Raw genomic sequence first — 23,403 nt, forward strand, 5'->3', positions numbered from 1 at the left:
GCTGTCTTTCCCCGCAACTTGTGTAATCTGATTGCACGTATGCGCAACGCGAATAGTGTAGAACTTTGTGGAAGACACGCGGGTCCCAGCGGTTACTCTGGAACATTCGACGACTGATCTATAAAAGCCGATGCGCTTGACCTGCTGGTCAGATTTTCGACGATCGCCGACCGGGTTCGCCGCTATCGTTGTGCTATAAGTGTAGCCTGTTTTTGTGGGCACTGGTTCGCCCAATAAACGTTAGTTTTGTCTTTCACAGTATTTGCTACTGTGTTCTTCAACGTCACCACCACGTGACATCTAGGACAGCTAGACGTGCCCCTTAGAGGCTCTTGCTCCAATTTTTGCAAGGACAAACACGTATAAATAGCTTCTTTCCGAAAACTGTCTTAGACTGGAACACTTTACCATCCCGTATTTTTGATGCAAATGACCCTGTAGGTAAATAAAGCGCCTTTATTGTGATTGTAATGTATGTTTTTCTTTCTTTCATAGCATCCATGTTTTCATTTTTCCTTTTCCGGCTAATCTGGTTGCCACTTGCTCGTTACGACTCTTGCTTGCTACTTGTATGGCCCCTCTGGCATGGACCACTCTGCAGTGGTCTGCAGTATTGACATAAAATTTTTCAAATGAGCACGCAATTTGGAGTGACTGTGTGTGCAGGTGCCGCACTTCAAGGAGGTACTGATTATGGCAACCATGTGTGACCGTTGTGGCCATCGTACCAACGAGGTGAAGAGTGGCGCGGGCATTGAGCCACAGGGGGTGCGACTGGAGCTGCGTGTCCTGGATCCTGCCGACCTGGCCCGGGACGTGCTCAAGTCTGAGACATGCACGGTACACGTGCCTGAACTAGAGCTGGAGGCTGGTGCGGGCCTCCTGTCGGGTCGCTTCACCACAGTTGAGGGCTTGCTGGACAGCATGCGCCGGCAGCTGGCCCAGGAGAACCCTTTCTTCCAGGCAAGTTTTTGCATTGCTTTATTTAATAAACACTTGGCTCTCTTGTTTGTGTGATCTGTCTAGACAGTCGTCGACCGGTAGCAAAATCGGCCCACTTCACTGTGGCAGTTTACTTCTTCAGCAGCAAAGGGTGCACGTGACAAGCAAGGTTGCAGATGCTTTAGCAAATGATATAGAGCAAGGAATTCAGTCTTGTGAAACTTATGCAAAAACAAAGCAGTGGCTAGGGCAGAATCCTTTTTGAAGCTATTGGAAGAAAAACGCAAGGCGCTCTGTAGCTTTTCAGTTGTTTATGCATACTAATGGCTACCGTTCTGCACTGCCAATGCTAACAACGCTGAATGCTTTCCCAGCTTCTGTCAGACAGGGCACTTTCACGGAAGCAGTGGCCCCTGACAGCATCATGACAGACAAGTTGTTCTAGAAAGCGATGCATCATTGCTATAACGGCAATCACTGGCGTACGGCGCCACAGTCGTAACCAGTCTTACTCTGTAGAGATAGACACTATTGTCAAGTGTTGGGGGTTTGTCCATGCATGAGTTCTTACTAGTACAAGCATGACAACCCGAGACTGTCGAGCACAGTTGTTTTGAATGAGCTGCTGATATTTTACTTAGTTTTTTTCTTTGCACGCACCATTTCCGAAATTAACTGTAAGTGGGGGTGATGGTTGGAGCTTTTTGCCCACCAAATGTGTAAAGGGGTCCAAAGTACCCTATAATCACTTTTGACCAATGATTATTTGCTTTGAAGAAAATATGTGCACGAATAAAAGGCAGGCGTGACGTGTAGCTTCAGTGCTCAATTGTAAATGAAATGTTTCAAGGCCCGGCGACTCAAATAGTATATACAACAAACAGTACAAGTCGTTTCATAATAAATGCAGAATTTACTGCACAACATATACATCCTGAGAAACACAACTTCAGTCATTACCAGAATATGTTATATTAATGAAGAAAAAGGCACCCAGTACTGTGGTGTGGGATATACAGTATACTTCAGCTTGTTTGACTTTGATTATTAGATTTTTCTGTTAATTTGTTTTCTACCGAAGATCCCGGATGGCACTCATGCATTTCTATGGGCAATGCTTTTGTGATTTCAATACTAAAATTGGCTTTCACTGGGTAATTCCACCTGACCCCTATGGTGACTACAATAGCGACTGTTGTAGTGGCAGTGTCTGTCTAGACACTGGGACAACAACGCTTATAGGACAGTGAATGTGTGAACACGTCATCTCCCATCGAAAACACCTATTTTCAAAACACACAAGATTCTCAAGCACTAAGTGTAGCTCACAATGTCTGATTACAGTATTTACCCCAATCTAATGTGCGCCCCCTTTTTTTTCTTATCTTTTTTTTTCAAGGAAATTGGGCCAAAATTTCTCTCAGCGGTACAATCGGATACAAAACCAAAATCACGTTGGCGGTGTCTGTGTGCTTTGCTGCGCAACACAGTGGTACTGTGGCAAAGCTGACTTTAACCCTTGCGGACCTGACAGTGTCAGTTGACGATATTACAGAAAACATACCACATGGTTCGTGTAACAAAGTAAATAGAAAAAGTTATGCTTTCATTGTAAAGCCATCATAGTCCTCAGGCAATTGCCAGAAGTTTAGGTCGAATGGAGCAAGACAACAATTGTTAATAAAGGGAAAATCAGACATCCACCCATTCGTAGCAATTGCTATGAAGAAAACCCCCATACGGGTTCCTCGAAAGGAAAGGAAAGGAAAGTTGAAGAAAAATTCGTCCTGTTCTGGGACTCAAACCCGGGACCACTGCCTTTCCGGGGCAGCCGCTCTACCATCTGAGCTAACCAGGCGGCTAGCAGATGGCAGGGCGAAGTCAAATTTGTTGACAACACGAAGCAAAGGCAAGAGTTTGATGTAATAGTTCTGTGGAAACTCGCAAGGTGGAGAAAAGTAATTAATAAAGGGAAAATCAGACATCCACCCATTCGTAGCAATTGCTACGAATGGCTTAGTACAACCTTGTCTTGTCTTACCACTAAAATTAATCTGGAGTGCCACCCACCATGGGGTCATAGTGGCTTTGCATGGCGTCGCACTGCTAAGCCTGAGGACGCGGGATCGAATCCTGGCCACGGCAGCGGCATTTCGATGGCGAAATCCAAAGATGCCTGGGTACTGTGCGTTGGGTACAGGTTAAAGAACTATAGGTGGTCAAAATTAGTCCGGAGTCCCCCACTATGGCATGCCTCATAATCATATCCTTGTTTTGGCCCGTAAAATACCAGAATTTAATCAATCTGGAGACCTCTTTTATGGTGTGCCTCATAAACAAGTCATAGTGTTTGCATTTAAAAGCCCAGGATTGAAGTAATTTTTTTTTCTTACTCTCAAGGTGAATTGTCATTTGAGCGTTTTATAACAGGATTCTTGCAAGGCAGCGCTTGTCTTGTTCATTTACTGTTCTTGTCCTGATGTGAGCTTTAATTCACAGTAATATGAAACACCGAAAAACAACAAAATCCCGATAAAGAAGGGCATCAGGCAGGGAGATACGATCTCTCCAATGCTATTCACAGCGTGTTTACAAGAGGTATTAGAGACCTGGATTGGGAAGTATTGGGGATAAGAGTTAATAGAGAATACCTTAGTAGCTTGCGATTCGCTGATGATATTGCCTTGCCTAGTAACTCAGGGGACCAATTGGAATGCATGCTCACTGACCTGGACAGGCAAACCAGAAGGCTGAGTCTAAAAATTAATCTGCAGAACACTAAAGTAATGTTTAACAGTCGCGGAAGAGAACAGCAGTTTACAATAGGTAGTGAGGCACTGGAAGTGGTAAGGTAATGCATCTACTTACGCAGGTAGTGACCGTGGATCCGGATCATGAGACTGAAATAATCAAAATAAGAATGGGCTGGGGTGCGTTTGGCGGGCATTCTCAGGTCATCAACAGCAGGTTGCCATTATCCCTCAAGAGAAAAGTGTATAACAGCTGTGCCTTAAGATGTCAACTAAGATGTCATTAACACGAGTTAATGACATCTTAGTTGAAATCAAGAAAAACAAATGGGCCTGGGCAGGGCATGTAATGAGGAGGGAAGATAACTGATGGTCGTTAAGGGTTACGGACTGGATTCCAAGAGAAGGGAATCGTAGCAGGGGACGGGAGAAAGTTAGGTGGGCGGATGAGATTAGGAAGTCTGCAGAACCAACATGGCCACAATTAGCACATGACCGGGGTATTTGGAGAAGTATGGGAGAGGCCTTTTCACTGCAGTGGGCAAAGGCCAGGCTGAGGATGATGATGAATATTAAATGCCAACTGGCCTGGCCTCAAACCATCTTGCAATAGTTTGCAACAGTCTTTGAAAGCCTTGAAAACCATTAAATTTTATCAAGTGCTTAAAAATCTTCGAGTTTATTTATTTTGTTTCAACACCTGGCCACAAAGTTACTGAAATCTGCAATTCATGCCAATCAAATCTTGTTAGCAGCTAGCTTTATGGTTGATGGTGAAGGTAAATATTAGTGGTAGTTTGCTCACTAAACTGTTCTCATATATACTAGAGGGGTTATAATAGTGAGTATGAATATTTGAGAAAAATTATCTTTGAATATCAAATCTTATGCCGAGTTTCATGGAGTCAGTTTAGTGAAGAAAAAAATGACAGGTTTATTTAAATTATATTTTGATACATGGAGTGCCATTCAAAACTGTGATTGAAGCATGATTGCAGCTGATGCACTATGACATGAAAGTAATAAACTAGACATCACTAGATGCACATTGTAGTTCTTTTAAGGAATTACTGCAGCAGCCCAGGCCAGTTTAAAGGGATGAAAACGTGGTGAAGTACTGAATAAATAATCAATTGCTTTGCCTGAACTGGGATGGCAAATTCATAGGATGTCTAATGCAGAGGCATTCTTGTTCGAATGACTGGAAATTAGAGCATAAGTTATTTCCTCCATGTGTTCACTAAGGAACTGGAGCTTTGAACAATTGCTGCTGTCCTGTAGCAGAATCATAAGGAATATCCACCATTTGCACCATTTATTCTGTCACTTTCGTCACTTCTTCCATACTAAGGAGTCTGACAATCAAGTTTTATGGAACCCACCCCCCCCCTTTTTTTAGTGCTTACTGGTCAGAATGTTCAATCTACAATGGTAATATGAAAAATGCTGCAAAAAATTTTTGCTCAGAAGTATTGAATCTGGAATCGCGATTGGGTATCATGAAGTCGTATGCTGGAAGATAATAGATGCATGCAATAGCAATTTTTTTCTTTATTTATTTAGAACATAAAATATAGTCAAATATTTTGTCAGCCCACCAAAGCAATGATGCTTTTGAGCGGGACTGGGCAGTGCTGTGGCCCAAATGACACAGTCTTGCGCTCTAAGAACAGAGGGAGCAATAGGAAAAGAGAAAAAATAAAAGTACAATAGCAAAATTAAGTTTCTTATATGTGCCACAAACAGTAACTTATAGTCTGCGAAAGCATCGATGCTTTTATGCGGACCACTGTGTATTTGCCTTCAACAAGGCATAATACAAGTACGCAATTTCAATCCCTCCTCCCTTCTATTCCCTTACCCTTTTCTTCCATCGCTCGGCTAATTTCTAGTATTTGTTCCTGCTATAGTTTAAGCAAAGACATATTACAGCAGCAAAATATATGTACAGCACAACCCTCTGTTTCATCATATACAGTTGTCAATGTTATGGAAAAGTAGCAGTCATCAATCACTATTAGAAAGTAAAAAGAACACAATACACATAGAAAGAACACAATACTCTAGTCTGTTTTAAACAATTGTTAGTACTGGCAATTGTGCACTGGCATTGGTGAGAAACAGACAAGTGCAGCCCTAGCTGTGAGAATAATATTTTGTTTATCAAGCTGATGTTCTTGCGCTTCGTGATTTCTCAAGTGCTCAATATTTCTACAATAATAGCTACATGCTTTCATGGTTACCTGTCCAACTGCTTTAATCACTGAGGTTTTTTAGCACACGAAAAGGGACGAAAGACAGTGGCAAGGCGCGGACACAGCGCTAACTTCCAACAATTGTTTTATTCCACGAAGCGGTACACATATATATAGGTAACACACACAACCGTACGCATGCGCATATGTACTGATTTCTAGTCAAATGAGACAGCAACGAGACGTGTAATGGAAAGTTAAGATGATATCAAAGATGAAAGAACGACCATGCATAGCCAAAAAAAATTTTTTTTTGTAATTGCAAGATTAAAATGTAATCTCCATCAGGCCACCCTCTGTGTCACGTTTAAAAAATCGAATTCTTTACTTGAAAGATCTATTGAAGGCGCGCTAACACAAGCGCTCCCTAAACTAGCGATCTTCGCCGCTTCAATAATCTCACGTGTTGTTTTGCGCTGGGCTTCTTCCTATCACCGTGTACTGTTTATAAATGGGACTGCACCCATGCTTTCTGCAGTGAAAAGCCAGATGCCCCACTGCTCCAGTTCGCACATTATTTGCGTGTTCACGCAACCTGTCATTTACGCACCTTCCGGTTTGGCCGATGTATTTTTTGCCGCACGACAGGGGCAGTTCATACACGATATTACTCTCACAATGAACATAGCGTTCCTAGTGATTTGTCTGGCAACCGGGCTTCTCAGAACCACAGTAGCTGGCCTTGCACAAGTTAGGAGCGGGACTTTAATCATATACTCTTGCCCGCTCCCACCTTGCACAAGGTGGAAGCGGGCTTTAATCATATACAGTAAAAGCTCGTTAATTCACTACTCGTTAATTCGAAATTTCGGATAATTCGAACTAGTTGCCGCGGTCCGTCCCACAATGTATTGAAAGCGATATGTAACACATCCCGCTAATTCACACTGAAATCCGCACCGCCACCGATAATTCGAACTCCGCATCATCGTGGATGGGGAGAGTGCTAGTGCGCGGGAGCACGCTGGCGTCGCCGCGCGGGTCGCGCAGCTTTGCTTTTTCGATCAGTGGCAAGGACGATAACACCCTCGCCGCGCGCCATGTTCTTTGCGTACGAGCGTGCGAGGGTGAGCCGGCGAACGCGGCTCAATCTCGCGTGCGCGAGAGGGGAAGGTGGGGCGGAGCACGCCCTCTCTTGTCGCGCGCGAGGCGAGGGAGGGACCGGGGGACGATCTTCGGCGGCTGAGGCGGCTGCTGCTTACGGCGCGGCCATGCGGCAGCCGCATCTTGAAAGCGATCTGCGTCGTGGCCAAAGTGCGCGCCCGCGTGGGCCTCGTCTTCAAAGCGATCTGCGATGTTTGCAGAGTGCGCGTATTGCCGGTAGCTTCATATGCGATGTGCTTTCTACGTTTCGTTCGCGTTAAAGCGAGGGCTGTACGAACGTCAATTCGCTCGCTGCTACTGCTGCGTGCCCTCACTCCAGCGTTTTTCAGCGAGTTTCCGCGGTCATCGAGCGAGATGCGTTCATGCTCACCTGTGCGCGCGTGACACAGTGCTTGTTAATTTAGTTGGTAAGCAAATGCTCACAAGTTTATACGTCCGATAAAACTATTATCCTTACTTCGTATAGCTATCTACTAATTTTCTATTGCAATCGATGCTTCGCTTTTCGCGTGAGACCGAGACTTCTTTTTTTTTCTCCGTCCCAGTCAGCGCGACAAACGCGCGGATGGAGCAAGAGCCATCTCGACGTCGGGCGCGTCGGACCGCGCTGGCCGCGTCCGGTTACGTTGGCTGCGCTAGAGCTTCGAAGTATAGACGTTGTTCACGCCAACGTGACGTAGCGTGTGCGCGCCTGCTCACGCCACGTCAGACTATATATGCGCCTTAACCGAGCGATTTTTTTCTCTGACTTTCATTAGTTCGAATTTTCATAGCATCCCCGCGGAATTCGAATTAACGAGCTTTTACTGTACAAGTGAAGGCATTCATTTTAGCCAAGCCAAGCTAAGTTTAGAAAGTGAAATGATGCTTTTACATGTGATACGCAGTTTACCGTGTTGCTGTAGTGCGCCTAATTTCGATTTAGAAGCATGGCTTGTGTATATCGCAGGGAGACCACAGAACTCTGGGTACTTGCATGCACACAAAAGCACTCGTGTGCACCACTGCACAAGGAGGAATGCCACAACTTCCCATGGGTCTGCCATTCCACTCGTTACCATGAAAGCAGCACCGCTTGTTAGCATGGACTTTCTTTAGCATCACATAAAGCATAAACTTTCCCCTAAATGCGAAGGGGCTCGAAAATTTGTTCGAGCTAAAAGAAGCTTGAATTAAAAAAAGGACTTGTTTGTGAAGTATTCGTGCATTGTAGCAAGATGCACGAGCGGTTCGAGTCACGAAATATTGCGGCGCACAAGCACACAGCGAGCGAGGACCACGAAACTGCCCACTCCGGCCAAAGCTCATTTCCCGATAACGGCAGTAAATGAAACGTAAAGGAGCGGGCTAAGCTGTCGCTGTGCCTGCTCTGAGGCGGGCGCACGTGGAGACCTTCGAAGATGAGAAGTTACGAGGGAGGGTGAGGAGAGCATAGTTGTGAGGAAGGACGGGAGGGAAGTGGATATGCTTTCCCACCAGCTCGCTGGATGGCTTTAGTTATGTCTGCCGCCTACTGCCACTGAAGCAGCGGAGTTGCCAAGGCCAGGACTGGGCCACCACTGCTGCTTCCCTTGCATGCTCGTGTTTTTTTTTTCGTCTGCTGACAGATAAAAGCTGTGTTTATGTTCTTCATCCTGCATTCTTAACGCGAGTCATGTCTTATGAAGAAGACAAAGTTGTTGCCCCTGATCATAATCATGTTGGTGTGCTCTCTTCTGTTGCGGTGCTGCCGTGTTAAAAAGACAAGGAGAATGAGGTACTGGGTGTCGCCTTCGCATCCTTGCTTCGTATTCAGGCTCTGTCTTGTCGTACAGAATCATACATGGCGCGCTGTCTCCAATAACCTTTCCATCCGGATGTCTGGGTTTAGACTCATCGTGGTTGACTTTACGACTATAGATCATAGTCTTTTTATTGTCACCAACATCGACTGCAAAAATAGTGACTGGCATATTAAGAAATGGAATGAATCTGTGTGACCAAGTTCACGGACCGCTGCTACATTAGCACTGCCTGTGTTACCAGCCCTTTGCGAAGTGCGGCTTTCCCTGAGGTTAAAAAAAATTCGCTCATCCGCCAGCGTTATATTGTTAGCCTTCAAACAAAGGACTTCAACCCCGGAATGTTGGCAAGAGTGAGTACCACTCGTTACTTAGTTGCAAAGAGAGTAGCGCCACTACCTGGCATAGTAAGCTTCTCGCACATTTACACACATACACTCCAACTCACACGTAAATTTACACCCAATCTATTGCCAGTGTATAAATAATAAATGAATGATGGTGCACACTTCAATCAATGCGCCGAAGCATCGGTAGAGCTGGATGTTTCATAATGGTCCACAGAATAAGCGAGTGATCAGTGGTAGTGCACCTTTGCTACAAGCTATTAAAAAGTACAGAACATCTACGTTCTAAGCTTTAGGTATAGCAAGAACAAATCTATCACAACAAAGCACACCACAAGCAATTATGCAGAAAATGACCAATTGGATAGTGACTGCACCAAGGAAGTTTAAGTCAGAAACTTGACAAGCTGCTGCTTCAAAGTGTTTGCCGAACGAAGAGCAAAACACACTGATCCTGATTTAATTCGCAATCGCAAAGTTTGGACAGGTTGGAATACATTTCTAGCCCCACATTTAGTACAAGCACCGTATGAGCTGCTTGCACAATTTTAACAATGTGTAATGAGCTCGCAAATCACTTGCATGTCTTTTGAAGGTATGGCCAAAGCTTTGTGTCCAACCAGTCATCGTCTGCAATATCTGTCGATACAGAGGTTTGCTGAGCCGCACCATGTGTCACACATATCAATTGTGAACATGGAAGCAACGGAGGCAAGCAATGGACGCCTCACCACAGTATCAAACATGGCCACAACACTCGCTTCATCGCTCTGAAATGGATCTATATGCTTCTTTTTGCTAGTGCATAATAAAAAGTTATCTTAGTGTTGACATTGGTATGTTTTCAAACTCTCAAAAATAATGTTCCCTTATTCCCAATTCCCAGAGTCTTGCATTTCTTTGCCCAAAAACTTCTACAAGAGCTATTTGTGCATGCCAAACTGGAGTACCACTATGTCTCAAATTTTACAATATGTAAAATTAAATTAATATGTTAAATACTGTGGCTATACACATTTAATTCTGATTATTAGTTACGAGTATTATTGTACATAATGAAGTTCAGTGTTTGACGGAAGCCCGTCTGGTTCGGATAAAACATGGTGAAAAGGTAGACAAAACCCGAGGCACTACGCCGACCAGATTAAAATCTTAAATAAAAGAAGACTTTTCGGCTCCCACACAGGAGCCCTGTTCACAGGTAAAATAAACAAAGGTGTTCGAACAGCTCGTCTAAATAGTCTTGAACACGTGACGCAGGCAGCGTGCATACACTGACGGCAGATTGCCATCACTCCTGTTCAGAGTGTGTGGCGTAGTCTGAATCATGAACGACTCAAGATAAAAGCGTCGAGATAGCTCTTTTTCCCTGGCAAAGACATGTGCCTTCCCCCAGTTGATTTCGTGGCCACTTGAAGTGGCATGCTCAGCCAAAGCACTGGATCTCACATTTTCTTTTCTCACGTCATAATTGTGCTGTTTAAGACGCTTTCAAAGTCGCCAGTTTCGCCAATATACACATAGTCACCATCCGTGCATGGGACAACGTACACAACAACTAGGAATTTCTCTTTTGGTAATTTGTCCTTAACATTGACGAGTGATTGTCGTAGTTTCTGGTTTGGAATGTGTGCCACTTGAACATTGTAAGAATGCAGAACACGGCTTAGAGCTTCACTTGTGGACAGGATATATGGTATTCCAGCGCACTTCTGACTTTTGACAACAATATTCGCAGACTTCAAGCCCACCGAAGTGACGTTCAACGCAAAGCAGGGAAGTGCACGGTTCTCAACAAGTCCTCGTACGAACCCGATGAAACTGAGCTTTCGGTCCTCAGCCTTGGGCTCAATTTCAACGCCAGAGCTGCAACGGATAAAAAGAAGTTTGTATGTGCTGTAGAGAACGTCGTTAGTCAAGTTGATCCAGCGCACAGTGATGAGGCCTGCACTTGTGTTGTGTCTGTTCTCTCCATACTCCGAGGCCCCCCTTCTTTGTCCCTGTCTTCAGGAGAGCATCGAGCGGTAAAGAGGCTTCGCGGCAACTGCAAGGTTGTGATCCTTCCTGCGGACAAGGCGAATGTGACTGTTCTGTTAGACAAAGTCGACTACTCCCAGAAGATGTTGACGCTGTTAGAGGACACGAACACGTACGTTCAGCTTGACCAAGATCCTACGCCCAAGGTGCGGAGACTACCAGAAGCTTTTGGCCGATGTCTTCCGCGGGGTCACCCCTGAACCCCAGTCACTGTGTTTCACATTACTTTGTCATAATGGTTCGGCATCAGCTCTTTATGGCCTCCCCAAGGTTCACAAGCCAGGCATCCCCATGCGTCCAATTGTAGATTTTATGTGTTCCCCCCTGCACAAGCTATCAGGATTTTTGCATCATGTCATTTCGCCCCTTGTCAGACAACGTGCCACTCACATACACAACTCCTATGACTTGATGGACAAAGTCCGTAACGTCATACTGGATAAAAATAACATCTTCGTCTCTTTTGACGTGAAATCGCTTTTCACTTGTGTGTCAACGGAACTGGCCATGGATGTATACAAGACCGCTCTGGAGTCGGATGAAGCTCTACCCGAAAGATCGCCCATCGATGCACCAGACCTGGCTCGGCTGTTGCAGTTCTGTTTGTCAAACACATACTTTACGTTCCAAAAGTGTTTCTATAAACAGGGCCATGGAACGGCTATGGGAGCTTCTATATCGGTAACCGCCGGTAATTTGACAATGGAAGCTCTTGAATGTAGAGCGCTGTCTTCATTCAGCCCTGCTCCAAAGGCATTTTTTCGCCACGTGGATGACTGTTTTTGCATCATTCACAAAGAAGCAGTTCACTCGTTCACTTCGCGCCTGAGCAGCGTGGAAGCAGCAATCCAGTTCACGGTGGAAGAGGAAGTCGACGGCAAGCTCCTGTTCCTTGATATGCTGATTGAAATAAAGGGGTCTACTTTCTCGTTCGGAGTTTTAAAAAAGCCAACTCACACAGGATGCTACTTGCATTTCGGCTCTATGCAACCTGCTTCTCACAAAAGGGCAGTGGTTTCTATGCTTCTACGACACGCAGAGAAAATCTGCACAAGACAGGAAGACTACGCAGCCGACATAAGTGTGGTACGGCAGGAACTATCCACCTGTCGTTAGCCGTGTTCTTTCTTGAATGCTGTTGAATGACATATGGCACGTCCACAGTTATCCTATGTTGCCTGTAGTCAAAAGCGTGCCTGAATACCATATATCCCGTCTACAAGTGAAGCTCTAAGCCGTGTTCTGCGTTCTTACACTGTTCAAGTGGCACACATTCCAAGCCAGCAGCTACAACAATCGCTCGTCAATGTTAAGGACAAATTACCAGAAGAGAAAGTCCCAGGTGTTGTGTACGTTGTCCCTTGCGCGGATTGTGACAACGTGTATATTGGCGAAACTGGTGACTTTGAAAGGCGTACTATTATGACGTGCAGGCGTACAGTACAATTATGACGTGAGAAAAGAAAATGTGAAATCCAGTGCTTTGGCTGAGCATGCTGCTTCAAGCGGCCACGCAATCAACTGGGGGAAGGCACGTGCCCTTGCCAGGAAAAAAGGGCTATCTTGATGCCTTTATCTTGAGTAGCTCATGATTCAGACTACGCCACGCACTCTGAACAGGAGTGACGGCAATCTGCCATCGGTGTATGTGCGCTGCCTGCATCACGTGTTCAAGACTATTTAAATTAGCTGTTCGAACACCTTCGTTTATTTTACCTGTGAACAAGGTTCCCGTGTGGGAGCCGAAACGTCTTTTAAATTTTACTTTGGTCAGCGTAGTCCCCCGGGGTTTGTCTGCCTTTTCACCATTGTACATAATTGTGAGACTATTACCCAGCTTTCATTGTGTTTGGGTACGTATCTCCTTCTGTTCACTCGTAAAAGCTTGTTTTTTAGATGCCTGCTTTTTCTTGGAATCTACACCGAATCTTCTGATACAAAGCTTTTGGAAGCTTTATATCTAGCCCACTATCGTGCACTGTGTGACATGGTGTGGCATCATCTGCAGCTGAGCTTTCAGTGACGATGTGGTGTGATCACATGACAAGAGCAACAGAGCATTTCACTGCCTCGAGAGGTTTTCCATGTGTGGCAGGGTCAACAGCCTTCTAGCATTTTATCTCTTTTATGGTGTTGCGTGGACGGCCCTTTGGCCACCATTGTGACATATGCTGCAAATTTATGCACTTTCTGCAGCATCAAGTGGCTTGTGCTTAAAAAAACAAGTCTTATTGTCACTCAGCTGGTATATTCACTTATTCATTCAGTATGAATTTATTAGCACGACAACAGGGCGGCTCAAGAAAAATGTATGTATTCTTCAATATGATGCAGGGATGTTCTGCTCATGCTCGATACTACGAAAAAATCTTTCATTTGGCATTTCATTTCAATTCACACAACACCTGTGTATGCATTTCATTCACAACTAGGCCTATAAAATATGCTTTATGCTTTCAGGCATGTAATTTCTGTTGGCATCATTTGGAGTTTCAGACTCTTTCTGCATCTGTGTCCTTAGTTGCCCAGGGAATACCGCATTATTAACACCCGAAAAAATTTGGCCACTATCTTTGTTACTTCCTTACACACGCTTTCATTCCATAAACATGCCCAGGTTTGTCACATTTTAATGCTATATATCTGTCTTGGCTCGTAGATAAGAAGTCAAAGCACTATATTGAGTGTTTCTTTAGACTACCATACACAGAATTTTTTTTTTAATTGCCTGTGGCAGATAGCACAGTTGCAGTTGTTGGGATGGATTACTCAAGGAGGCGGACCTTTTTGCCTGAGAAATTGAATGGTGCAATGGACTAATAAAAAAATATAATTAAGGCTTCAAATAATTATTTTACAGCATATATTGCAATTGAGCTGTTGCGAATTTCACAACTAATAGGACCCGAGAAAGGTGCTCACCGCACCTTTTTTATTTGGTGACTAGAATTATTTCACCTGCTACACAGCATTGTGCCGTAAGGTACATAGTATCTTGCACAGAACCATTACTGCCTAGATAGACACCTCTCACATTGCCCATCTTCATTGCCTTGGTGATATTCTTTATTTGGAGATGCCAGTTTTAGGTTTCACAATAAATGTAGTCGGTATCCTCGGACAAGTGCAAAATGCTTTCTTTGCTTTGCAAAATGATGTCACCTTCTTCTTTGTGTGCGCTGAATTTAAATAATTCTATTCACTCTCTTTGGTTCTGTGTATGTGCTCCTAGTAAGCAGTCCAAACTTGTGGCACTTCACAATTGAGCTGTGAAAGAATTGCTAAATCCAAAATTGCGAAACACACAAACAAACCACATCGCTCTGCTTCCAACAATTTAGCTTTGTCTGTCTCGTTGTGTTTGCAATGCAATGCAAACACAGCGAGCATTTAGCAATGCAATACCACAAGCCCAAGCATTCGCTATTGTGAACTCTGTGAAAGAGGTTAAAAACATTTTTGTGTGCAGGCAGCATGTAGGCATGAAAGGTTAAGCAGAAACAAGCTATGTATTTCTAATGACAGAGAGAGTTTAGGCATCGCTGCTGTTGCTTGGCTCTTGGCATCCCTTGAGACCAGAGCTGCTTAAAACTATTCAGTGCTAGGCTCACTGCTTGGAGCCAATAAACCCTGTTACACTATAGTGCTCTAAGACGTGGCCAGTTTAACATTTGTTGAAACAAGATGAATTATATACTGCAGCTTTACATTGTGAGACTATTTCAGAAATGAGCTACTCAAGTATTGTTTTGACTTCATGGAACAAAGTAAATCTTTTATTCAAATTGTGCTGTGTTGGTCACCATCTTGTGGCATGCAAGAGGCACATGGTCAAAGCCGTGTTGATAGTGATCTTTAAGGACTTCTGAGGCCCTGACAAAGCATTTGGAATGGCTAAAATAACATTTTGTTTTATAGCTTGAAAACAAAAGGCATTGTCGCCAGCAATGAGCAAAGGAGCACAAATGGAAAAGCTACATAAAGAAGGCTTATTGGATAGCCACCACCACTCACCACCGCCGTGCTGACAGGATTGGATAGTCTTGAGTTTAGGTAGCGCCAACCTTGTGGCCATATGTCGAAATTATATCTGCGAAGCATTGAATGCACTTGAACATTTTTACGAAGACACAGGCACCCTTAACAAGTATTAGGTATTGCACTGAATAGCCGCACAATGCAAGATTGCAGGGAGAGGCCTTCGTCCTGCAGCGGACATAAAACAGGCTGCTGCTACTGCTGCTGCTGCTGATGATGATGATGTAACTATAAGTTGCTTCTATTATTTGTAATTATTAGCGCATGTATATTACGTGTTATACATTTTTGTATTCTGCACGTGCATTATTTAACTTTGTGTAATTCCTCGTCTGTTTACGTGCTCATTGCAGTCTACATCACAGCCGCTTGTGTGTGTTTGTGACTGTTTACGAACTCATTGTGGTGCGACTTGCATTTGCCTTTTATATTTATGTTCTTATGGTTAATGTTGAACCGGCTTTATTTAAGGATGAAGTTGATGGTGAAGTAAAGATGGCGTCCCGAGGCTGCGCCAGCTGTCTTCCTCCTCTTCTCCTCGCCCGGCTCATGCCGTAGCTATCCCCGGTTACCAGACGAAGCCCGCTGGGCAAGTCCAAATCACTCAGAAAGCATAGGGTGAAACTGCTTAAGACGAGCAACATGTACTAACTGGGTCTGGCTAGACCGACGACCAGCAGACGTCAAGTGTGCCACCACGTACGTCAAGTCACTCAAGCAATCTACAATGACGAATGGGCCCGTGTACTGGGGTAAAAACTTTTCGCATAAGCCACATTTACGTTCCGGAATCCGCAACCACACAAAGTCTCCTTTAGCGTACAAGACAGACTGGTGTTGGCTGTCACAGCGCTCTTTCGATCAGTGTTGCAATGCCACAGTATGAAGACGAGCAATACGCCGGGCTTCTTCGGCAAGACAAAGTGTCTTGGCAGCAAAGTACTCGCTGTGAAAGTCAAACGGCAGTATAGTGTCAATGCAGCTTAGCGGTGAACATGCGTAAAGGAGATAAAAAGGACTGTAATCGGTCGTCTCATGCTTTGCAGTATTATAAGCATAGGTGGTGAAGAGGAGTATGTCATCCCAGTCTCTGTGATCGGAAGATACGTATGTGGCCAGCATGTTGGAGTTCTGTTCGTACGTTCTACAAGCTCATTTGTCTTAGGGTGATAAGGCGTTGAATGGCTGAACTGCGAACTGCAGAGATGAAGCAGTTCTTCTACGGCGTCCGCAATGGACAACCGCGATTGCTAATGATAACACGGGGGGGACCATGCTGAAGAATACTGAATCGAAGCAAAAACGTTGCTATGGGCGCAGTTGTTGAAGATAGTATGGCCGCCGTTTCTGCGTAACGGGTCTACACATACGATCACCCATCAGTTGTCATTAGATTATCGGGGAAATGGGCCCAGAAGATCGATACCCTGTTGTTCAAATGGCAGGCAATGCGGCAGCAGAAGTTGGAGAAGACCTGGCGGAGTGGTCATAGGGCGCTTGTAGCATTGACATCGTTCGTAACTGGCGACGTAGTGCTTGACTGTGTCCCGCATTCTGGGCCAGTAAAAATGCTCCTGTGTCCGGTTTAAGGTTCTGATGAATCCTAGATGGCCAGAGGTTGCATCGTCATGCATGGCTCTCAGTATGTCCGCTGGCAGACTCTGCAGCACCACCAGAAGGAAGCTTGCGCCTTTAGCCGAATAATTGGTCTTGTAAAGCAGGCCGTCACGGACACAAAATCGGCTGGTGGCTCCAGGACGCGATGCGGCTGCAAATAGAGGTTTCAAACTAATATCATTTTCCTGCTCTGCCTTGAAAGTCATCGAGTCTGAGAATGTAGAAGAAATGAGAGCAAAAAAGTCATCAAAATTGTCTTCTTCACACTCCGTCGTTGTCAGAGCAAAGCGGGAGAGACAGCCCGCATCTGCATGGTGACGCCCAGACTTGTAGGAAATAACGAAGTCGTACTCCTGCAGTTGAAGAGCCCAACGTGCCAGTCGTCCATTCAGGTCACGGAAATTCACCAACCAGCATAATGTGTGGTGGTCAGTAACGATAGTAAATGGGCGACCGTAGATATAGGGCCAAAATTTGTGGACTGCAAAAACAGCTGCCAAGCATTCTTGCTCGGTCACAGTGTAATTGCGTTCTGCCTTAGTCAAAGAGCAACTAGCATAAGCCACAACGTGTTCAGCTCCTTGATGATGTTGCACTAGTACAGCACCGATGCCGATACCACTGGCATCCGCGTGCACTTCCGTAGGTGAGGATGCATCGAAGTGATGCAATATGGGCCCTGACATTAGTAGAAACTTTAGCTGGAGGAACGCGTCGTTGCAAGTTGATGTCCAGTTGAAAGGGACGGCTTTTTGGAGAAGACGTGTTAGGGGGTACACCACGTTTGCGAATCTTCGGACGAAGCGACGAAAATACGAGCACAGGCCCAAGAATCTCAACTCCCGCACTGACTTCGATGCTTCGAAGAAGCTGACTGCCTCAATCTTTCGTGGATCTGGCCTCGCACCGTTTTTGTTGACTAGATGCCCAAGTACTAACGTCTCGATTTCCTCAAAACGACATTTCTTGGAATTTAGGATCAAGCCGGCTTGTTTGACACAATCCAGAACAAGACTGAGGTGGCTGTTATGCTCACTCAATGTGCTGCCAAAATCACCACATCATCGAGGTAGCACAAACAAATTTCCCATTTCAGTCCTCGGAGAGTAATGTCCATGAATCGTTCGAATGTTGCTGGCGCATTACAAAGGCCGAACGGCATAACATTAAATTCATAAAGACAGTCTGGTGTCATGAAGGCCGTTTTCTCCTTATCGTTTGGGGTGCATGGGTATCTGCCAATAATGATCGCAAATCCAGTGATGAAAAGTAGGCAGCGGAATGTAGACAGTCGATGACATCATCAATTCTAGGAAGCGCATTGTTACGTTTCGCCTACGACGCGCGGTATAGCCGGCGCGGATGCAACGGACGCCGGGGCTTCGTTCAAAGCGGCGGACATTTTGGCCCGTTCAGCGCCGCCGATACGCCTCCCCGCCAAGCGCGTCCAGGCGTGTTTCAGTGCCACGTGTCTTCGTGTGTGCGTGTGTGTGTGTGTGCCCACGCTTGTCAAAGCGCGGCAGCCGGGGAGAGGAGCTCCCCAAGAGTGAAGCGAGGAGGTCTGACCACGGCGCCGGCCTGGCGATGCGTCACTACACTCGTCTCAACCTGTCTCTCAGCGTGTCCGTGGCGCCGTCACGTGCGCCAGTGACGAGGCGTTCCTTCTCGCCCTCAACTCCGAGACTATAAGAGCAGCTGCCCCCGGACGCCGAGAGAGAGGCTCCGATTTCTTCTGTCGAGTTACGTGCTCTCCCGTCTCTCACTTCGGTCGACCTGACCGCCCGCTCTTTTGCGATGTTAGAATAAACCAGTTGTTCTGTTACCAGTCGACTCATGCTTTGCCGAGACCTTCAGATGCTTCCAGTGCCCCAGGCCGCCAGGCCAACGCTACCCTTGGGGCTTGCGACCCGATTGCAACAACGGGTGTCAGCGCTGAGTTTGCAACAACTCGTGCCAGCGGTGCGATTCTAACAACTGGCTGGTAGCGGTGAGATCGCGACAACGGAGGCCAGCAGCGAAGATATGCGGTTGACTGTATGCTGAGCAGCACAACGACCATCCGGGAGCAGTGCAACGAGCCCTGTGTGATGACTGGTTGCCTGCAGCGGAACGACTGCGCTGAGGTCTTGGCTGCAAGGTTTGGTGAGTGCGGGACTTTCTTCTTCTGAGTTTTGCCAGGCTTTTGTTAGTGTCAGAAACAGAGCTGGTAATTGTGGTTGTCGTTGCTGCCGGGTTAGTTTGCGGCAAGACAATAGAAGGCAGTAGAGAAAGCAGCATTCATAGCAGCCATGGATTTGAAGTCGTTGCGCAAACCGAAATTGCTGGAGCTTGCAAGAGAGTTGGGTCTCGAAGTCTCAGACAAACTCAGAAAACCAGAACTGCTAAGGGCTATTCTTGAGTTAGAGGCTGAGGATGACGAGCTGTCGGAATGCCTTGAGACCATTGAGGAGAGGGAGACGGCAAAAAGACAGGAGCGCGAACGTACAGAACAGAAAGAGAAAGATGAGCGCGAACGAAAAGAACAAAAAGAGAGACAGGAGCGCGAACTTAAAGAACAGAAAGAAAAAGATGAGCGCGAACGAAAAGAACAAAAAGAGAAAGAAAAAGAAGAGCGCGACCGTCAACACGCTTTGGAAATGAAGCGTCTCGAGGTAGAGATGGAACGCGCTCGTAATGGAAGTCAGGCACACGGTGCAGGAGAACGAGTATCGTTCAAAATGACTGACCTGATGCGGCCGTTTAAGCTTGGAGAGGACATTGGTTTGTTCCTGGTTAACTTTGAGCGAACGTGTGAGAAGCAGGGGTTCTCTCGGGAAACGTGGCCACAGCGCTTGCTCACTTTGTTACCCGGCGAGGCGGCCGACGTAGTCGCTCGCTTGAAGAGAGAGGAGGCAGAGGATTTCGACCAAGTGAAATCGAGTCTGCTAAAAAAGTACAGGCTGTCCGCGGAGGCGTTCCGTCGGAAGTTTCGGGAAAATGAGAAAGGCAAAAGTGAGTCATATACAGAGTTTGCCTACAGGCTAATGTCAAACATGCAGGAGTGGCTCAAAGAAGAGAAAGCGTTTGGTGACCACGAGAAAGTTCTGCAGTGTTTCGGGCTGGAACAGTTTTATAGTCGGTTACCTGAGAACGTGCGGTACTGGGTCTTGGATAGGCCAGACGTTAGTACGGTGGCTAGAGCCGCTGAGCTAGCCGAGGAGTTTGTGACGCGTCGGGCTCGCGGAGCTAAGGACGGTCAAAAGGGTGAATTTGGCTCCAAGTTTGAGAGGCCGAAGTTCACACCCATGAGAGCAAAGGGGGACACACGTAGTGCGGATGCGAGTCAAAGCAGTCCGACCGAACGTAAGGAGACGGCGGCAGCCGAAGCCGAACGCAGAAAGCGGTTCGAGACGAGGCAAGTGCGCGTGTGTTATACGTGTCAGAAGCCGGGTCACTTTTCGGCGCAGTGTCCAGAAACAAAAACAAAAGTCGTGTTTTTGTCCTTATGCAGCACTGACGAGAACATGAAGCTTCTCGAGCCTTACATGCGAGACCTCCTCGTGAACGGGAAAGAGTGCCGAGTGCTTCGCGATTCCGCAGCTACAATGGATGTAGTTCACCCCTCTTACGTAGAACCCGATATGTTCACGGGCGAGTGCGCATGGATCAAGCAAGCCGTGGAAGCTCATAGCGTGTGTCTGCCCGTAGCAAAAGTGCTTATTGAAGGACCTTTCGGAGCACTTGAGACGGAGGCCGCAGTGTCATCTATGCTGCCCCCCCAGTACCCGTACCTATTTTCGAACAGGTCCGATCACCTCCTGCGCGAGAAAGGGCTTTTGTTTGGTGAGGCTAGCGTTCAGGCCTTAACCAGATCGAAGGTTCGGGAGCTCGCTGCAAAGGCGGTAGTTGCGGGACCGACGTTGTCGAACGATGAGAAAGGGTCAGAGGCGCAGCAAGCTGATATTCAGAGCACGCCCGAACTGAATAAGATTGAGCCTGTAGCGTTAAAGGCACCAGATACTGGAGAGGAAATTCCCGATGCGGGAAAGTTAGAAGAGCTATCTGCAGATTTGCTCATCGCGCCTACGTCAGATGGACTTAATAGGTTGCTAAAAGTCAGCCGGTCGGCTTTGATAGCCGAGCAAAAGAAGGATGGCAGCCTAGAAAACATCCGCTGCATTGTCAAGGAAGGTATCGCCAAGAAAAATGCTCGCTTTGTGGAAAGAGGTGGGGTCCTGTACCGGAAGTATCTAGACCGCAGGGGAGTGGAGTTCGATCAGCTGATCGTGCCTCAGTGCTACCGTCAGGATCTGTTGCGCTTGTCGCATGGGGGTTCGTGGTCCGGACACCTAGGAGTTAAGAAAACTAAGGACCGTCTCTTGCAAGAGTACTATTGGCCAGGGTGTTTTCGGGACGCAGACCACTTTGTGAGGACATGTGACACCTGTCAGCGGGTGGGCAAACCAGGGGACAAATCGAGGGCGCCGTTGAAGTTGGTGCCTATCATTACGGAGCCTTTCAGACGGCTCGTTATTGATACAGTGGGACCTCTGCCGGTAACAGCCACGGGGTACAGACACATTTTGACTGTGATCTGCCCAGCGACAAAGTTCCCTGAAGCAGTGCCGCTTAAAGAACTAAGCTCAGTTGAGATAGTCAATGCACTACTGTCCATAATTGCGCGAGTTGGTTTTCCTGCGGAAATCCAGTCAGATCAGGACACAGTGTTTGCTAGCCCTTTGACGACAGCCTTTCTCGAAAGGTGTGGGGTAAAGCTGTTAGACAGCTCAGTGCACCACCCCCAGTCGAATTCCGTTGAGAAGCTCCACTCCGTCATGAAGCGCGTGTTGAGAGCATTGTGGTTTGAACAACAAACTGACTGGGAGCTGTGTCTGCCTGGGGTGACGTTGGCATTAAAGACCGCGCCGCATGCGGCTACGGGGTTTTCGCCAGCTGAGCTAGTGTACGGTCGCTCGCTGCGATCTCCGCTTCGCATGCTTCGAGACGGATCACTGCCCTCTCCAATGGCTGCAGACTATCTCTTCCACAAATGGCCGCCTCCTGCGCTGGAGCCTCGCTTTGCAACAACATTCCTTTGAGGTGCGTTACAAAAAGGGGAGTCTCAACGGTAACGCCGATGGCTTAAGTCGAAGCCCCTAACGTGGGAATCAGCCTCAAAATTGTTTGTTACTGATGTTTTTCTTCCTGAGGCAGGATTTTTAACATATTGCTTTTGTGTAGTGTTTCAAAGTGATGATGTGCTTTCTAGTGCAATTTTCCGATTTATGGACGCGTTCTGAGTGCTGCTAAACTACTTTAAGGAACTAGGCAGTAGTATAAAAGGGGAAAGAGCCTGGCAGGGCTTAGTGAGGGTTGTGCCGTGCTTGCTGACTGAGCGGTTGACTTTCGGCGTAGTTCTAGCGCTTGCCGGGAACGAGAACAAAAATGTCAACTCTCCCGAAGTCACATTGCAGTGTCCTGTGTGAACCTGAACGAGAGAACGAGGCCTTCTCCGTGCGCTGCGCTCAAGAAACGCCGACGGACGCCCGACTTCGGTTATGTGCATCATCGAGCGACATCCCTCCGGACAGCGGATGCAGTCCCCTGACCATCGGGATCTCCTTCCCCCGGCGGGGCGGTCTGTTACGTTTCGCCTACGACGCGCGGTATAGCCGGCGCGGATGCAACGGACGCCGGGGCTTCGTTCAAAGCGGCGGACATTTTGGCCCGTTCAGCGCCGCCGATACGCCTCCCCGCCAAGCGCGTCCAGGCGTGTTTCAGTGCCACGTGTCTTCGTGTGTGCGTGTGTGTGTGTGTGCCCACGCTTGTCAAAGCGCGGCAGCCGGGGAGAGGAGCTCCCCAAGAGTGAAGCGAGGAGGTCTGACCACGGCGCCGGCCTGGCGATGCGTCACTACACTCGTCTCAACCTGTCTCTCAGCGTGTCCGTGGCGCCGTCACGTGCGCCAGTGACGAGGCGTTCCTTCTCGCCCTCAACTCCGAGACTATAAGAGCAGCTGCCCCCGGACGCCGAGAGAGAGGCTCCGATTTCTTCTGTCGAGTTACGTGCTCTCCCGTCTCTCACTTCGGTCGACCTGACCGCCCGCTCTTTTGCGATGTTAGAATAAACCAGTTGTTCTGTTACCAGTCGACTCATGCTTTGCCGAGACCTTCAGATGCTTCCAGTGCCCCAGGCCGCCAGGCCAACGCTACCCTTGGGGCTTGCGACCCGATTGCAACAACGGGTGTCAGCGCTGAGTTTGCAACAACTCGTGCCAGCGGTGCGATTCTAACAGCATACACATCCTTTTTGGTGACCGCGTTCAGTTTCCTGTAATCAACGCAGAACCGCCACAATCCATCCTTCTTTACTAAGGTTACTGGTGCTGCCCACGGGCTAAAGGACTCTTGAACACTTTTCCGTAGCATGTCTTTCACCTGTGCAGCGATAACTATCCTCTCTGTTGAAGAAACGCAGTAAGGCTTTTGCCGAATAGGGTGCGCAGATCTGGTGTCAATTCTGTGGTGAGCACGAGAATGCGGGAGTGAAGACTGC

General features: G+C 47.0%; 1 protein-coding gene across 2 annotated transcripts in view; it reads left to right on the forward strand.

Annotated features, from left to right (window-relative positions):
- The window catches only part of Zpr1 (zinc finger protein Zpr1), a 50,537-nt gene that overhangs the window by 9,540 nt on the left and 17,594 nt on the right, over nucleotides 1-23,403 (forward strand). For both annotated transcript variants that reach the window (XM_055070096.2, XM_050177352.3), the window contains exon 2: nucleotides 667-963. In XM_055070096.2, coding sequence (XP_054926071.1) covers nucleotides 667-963 — 297 coding nt within the window. The remainder of the gene's footprint in view (nucleotides 1-666; nucleotides 964-23,403) is intronic.

This window comes from Dermacentor andersoni, chromosome 5, assembly GCF_023375885.2.
Source record: "Dermacentor andersoni chromosome 5, qqDerAnde1_hic_scaffold, whole genome shotgun sequence".
Taxonomy (NCBI): Eukaryota; Metazoa; Arthropoda; class Arachnida; order Ixodida; family Ixodidae; genus Dermacentor; species Dermacentor andersoni.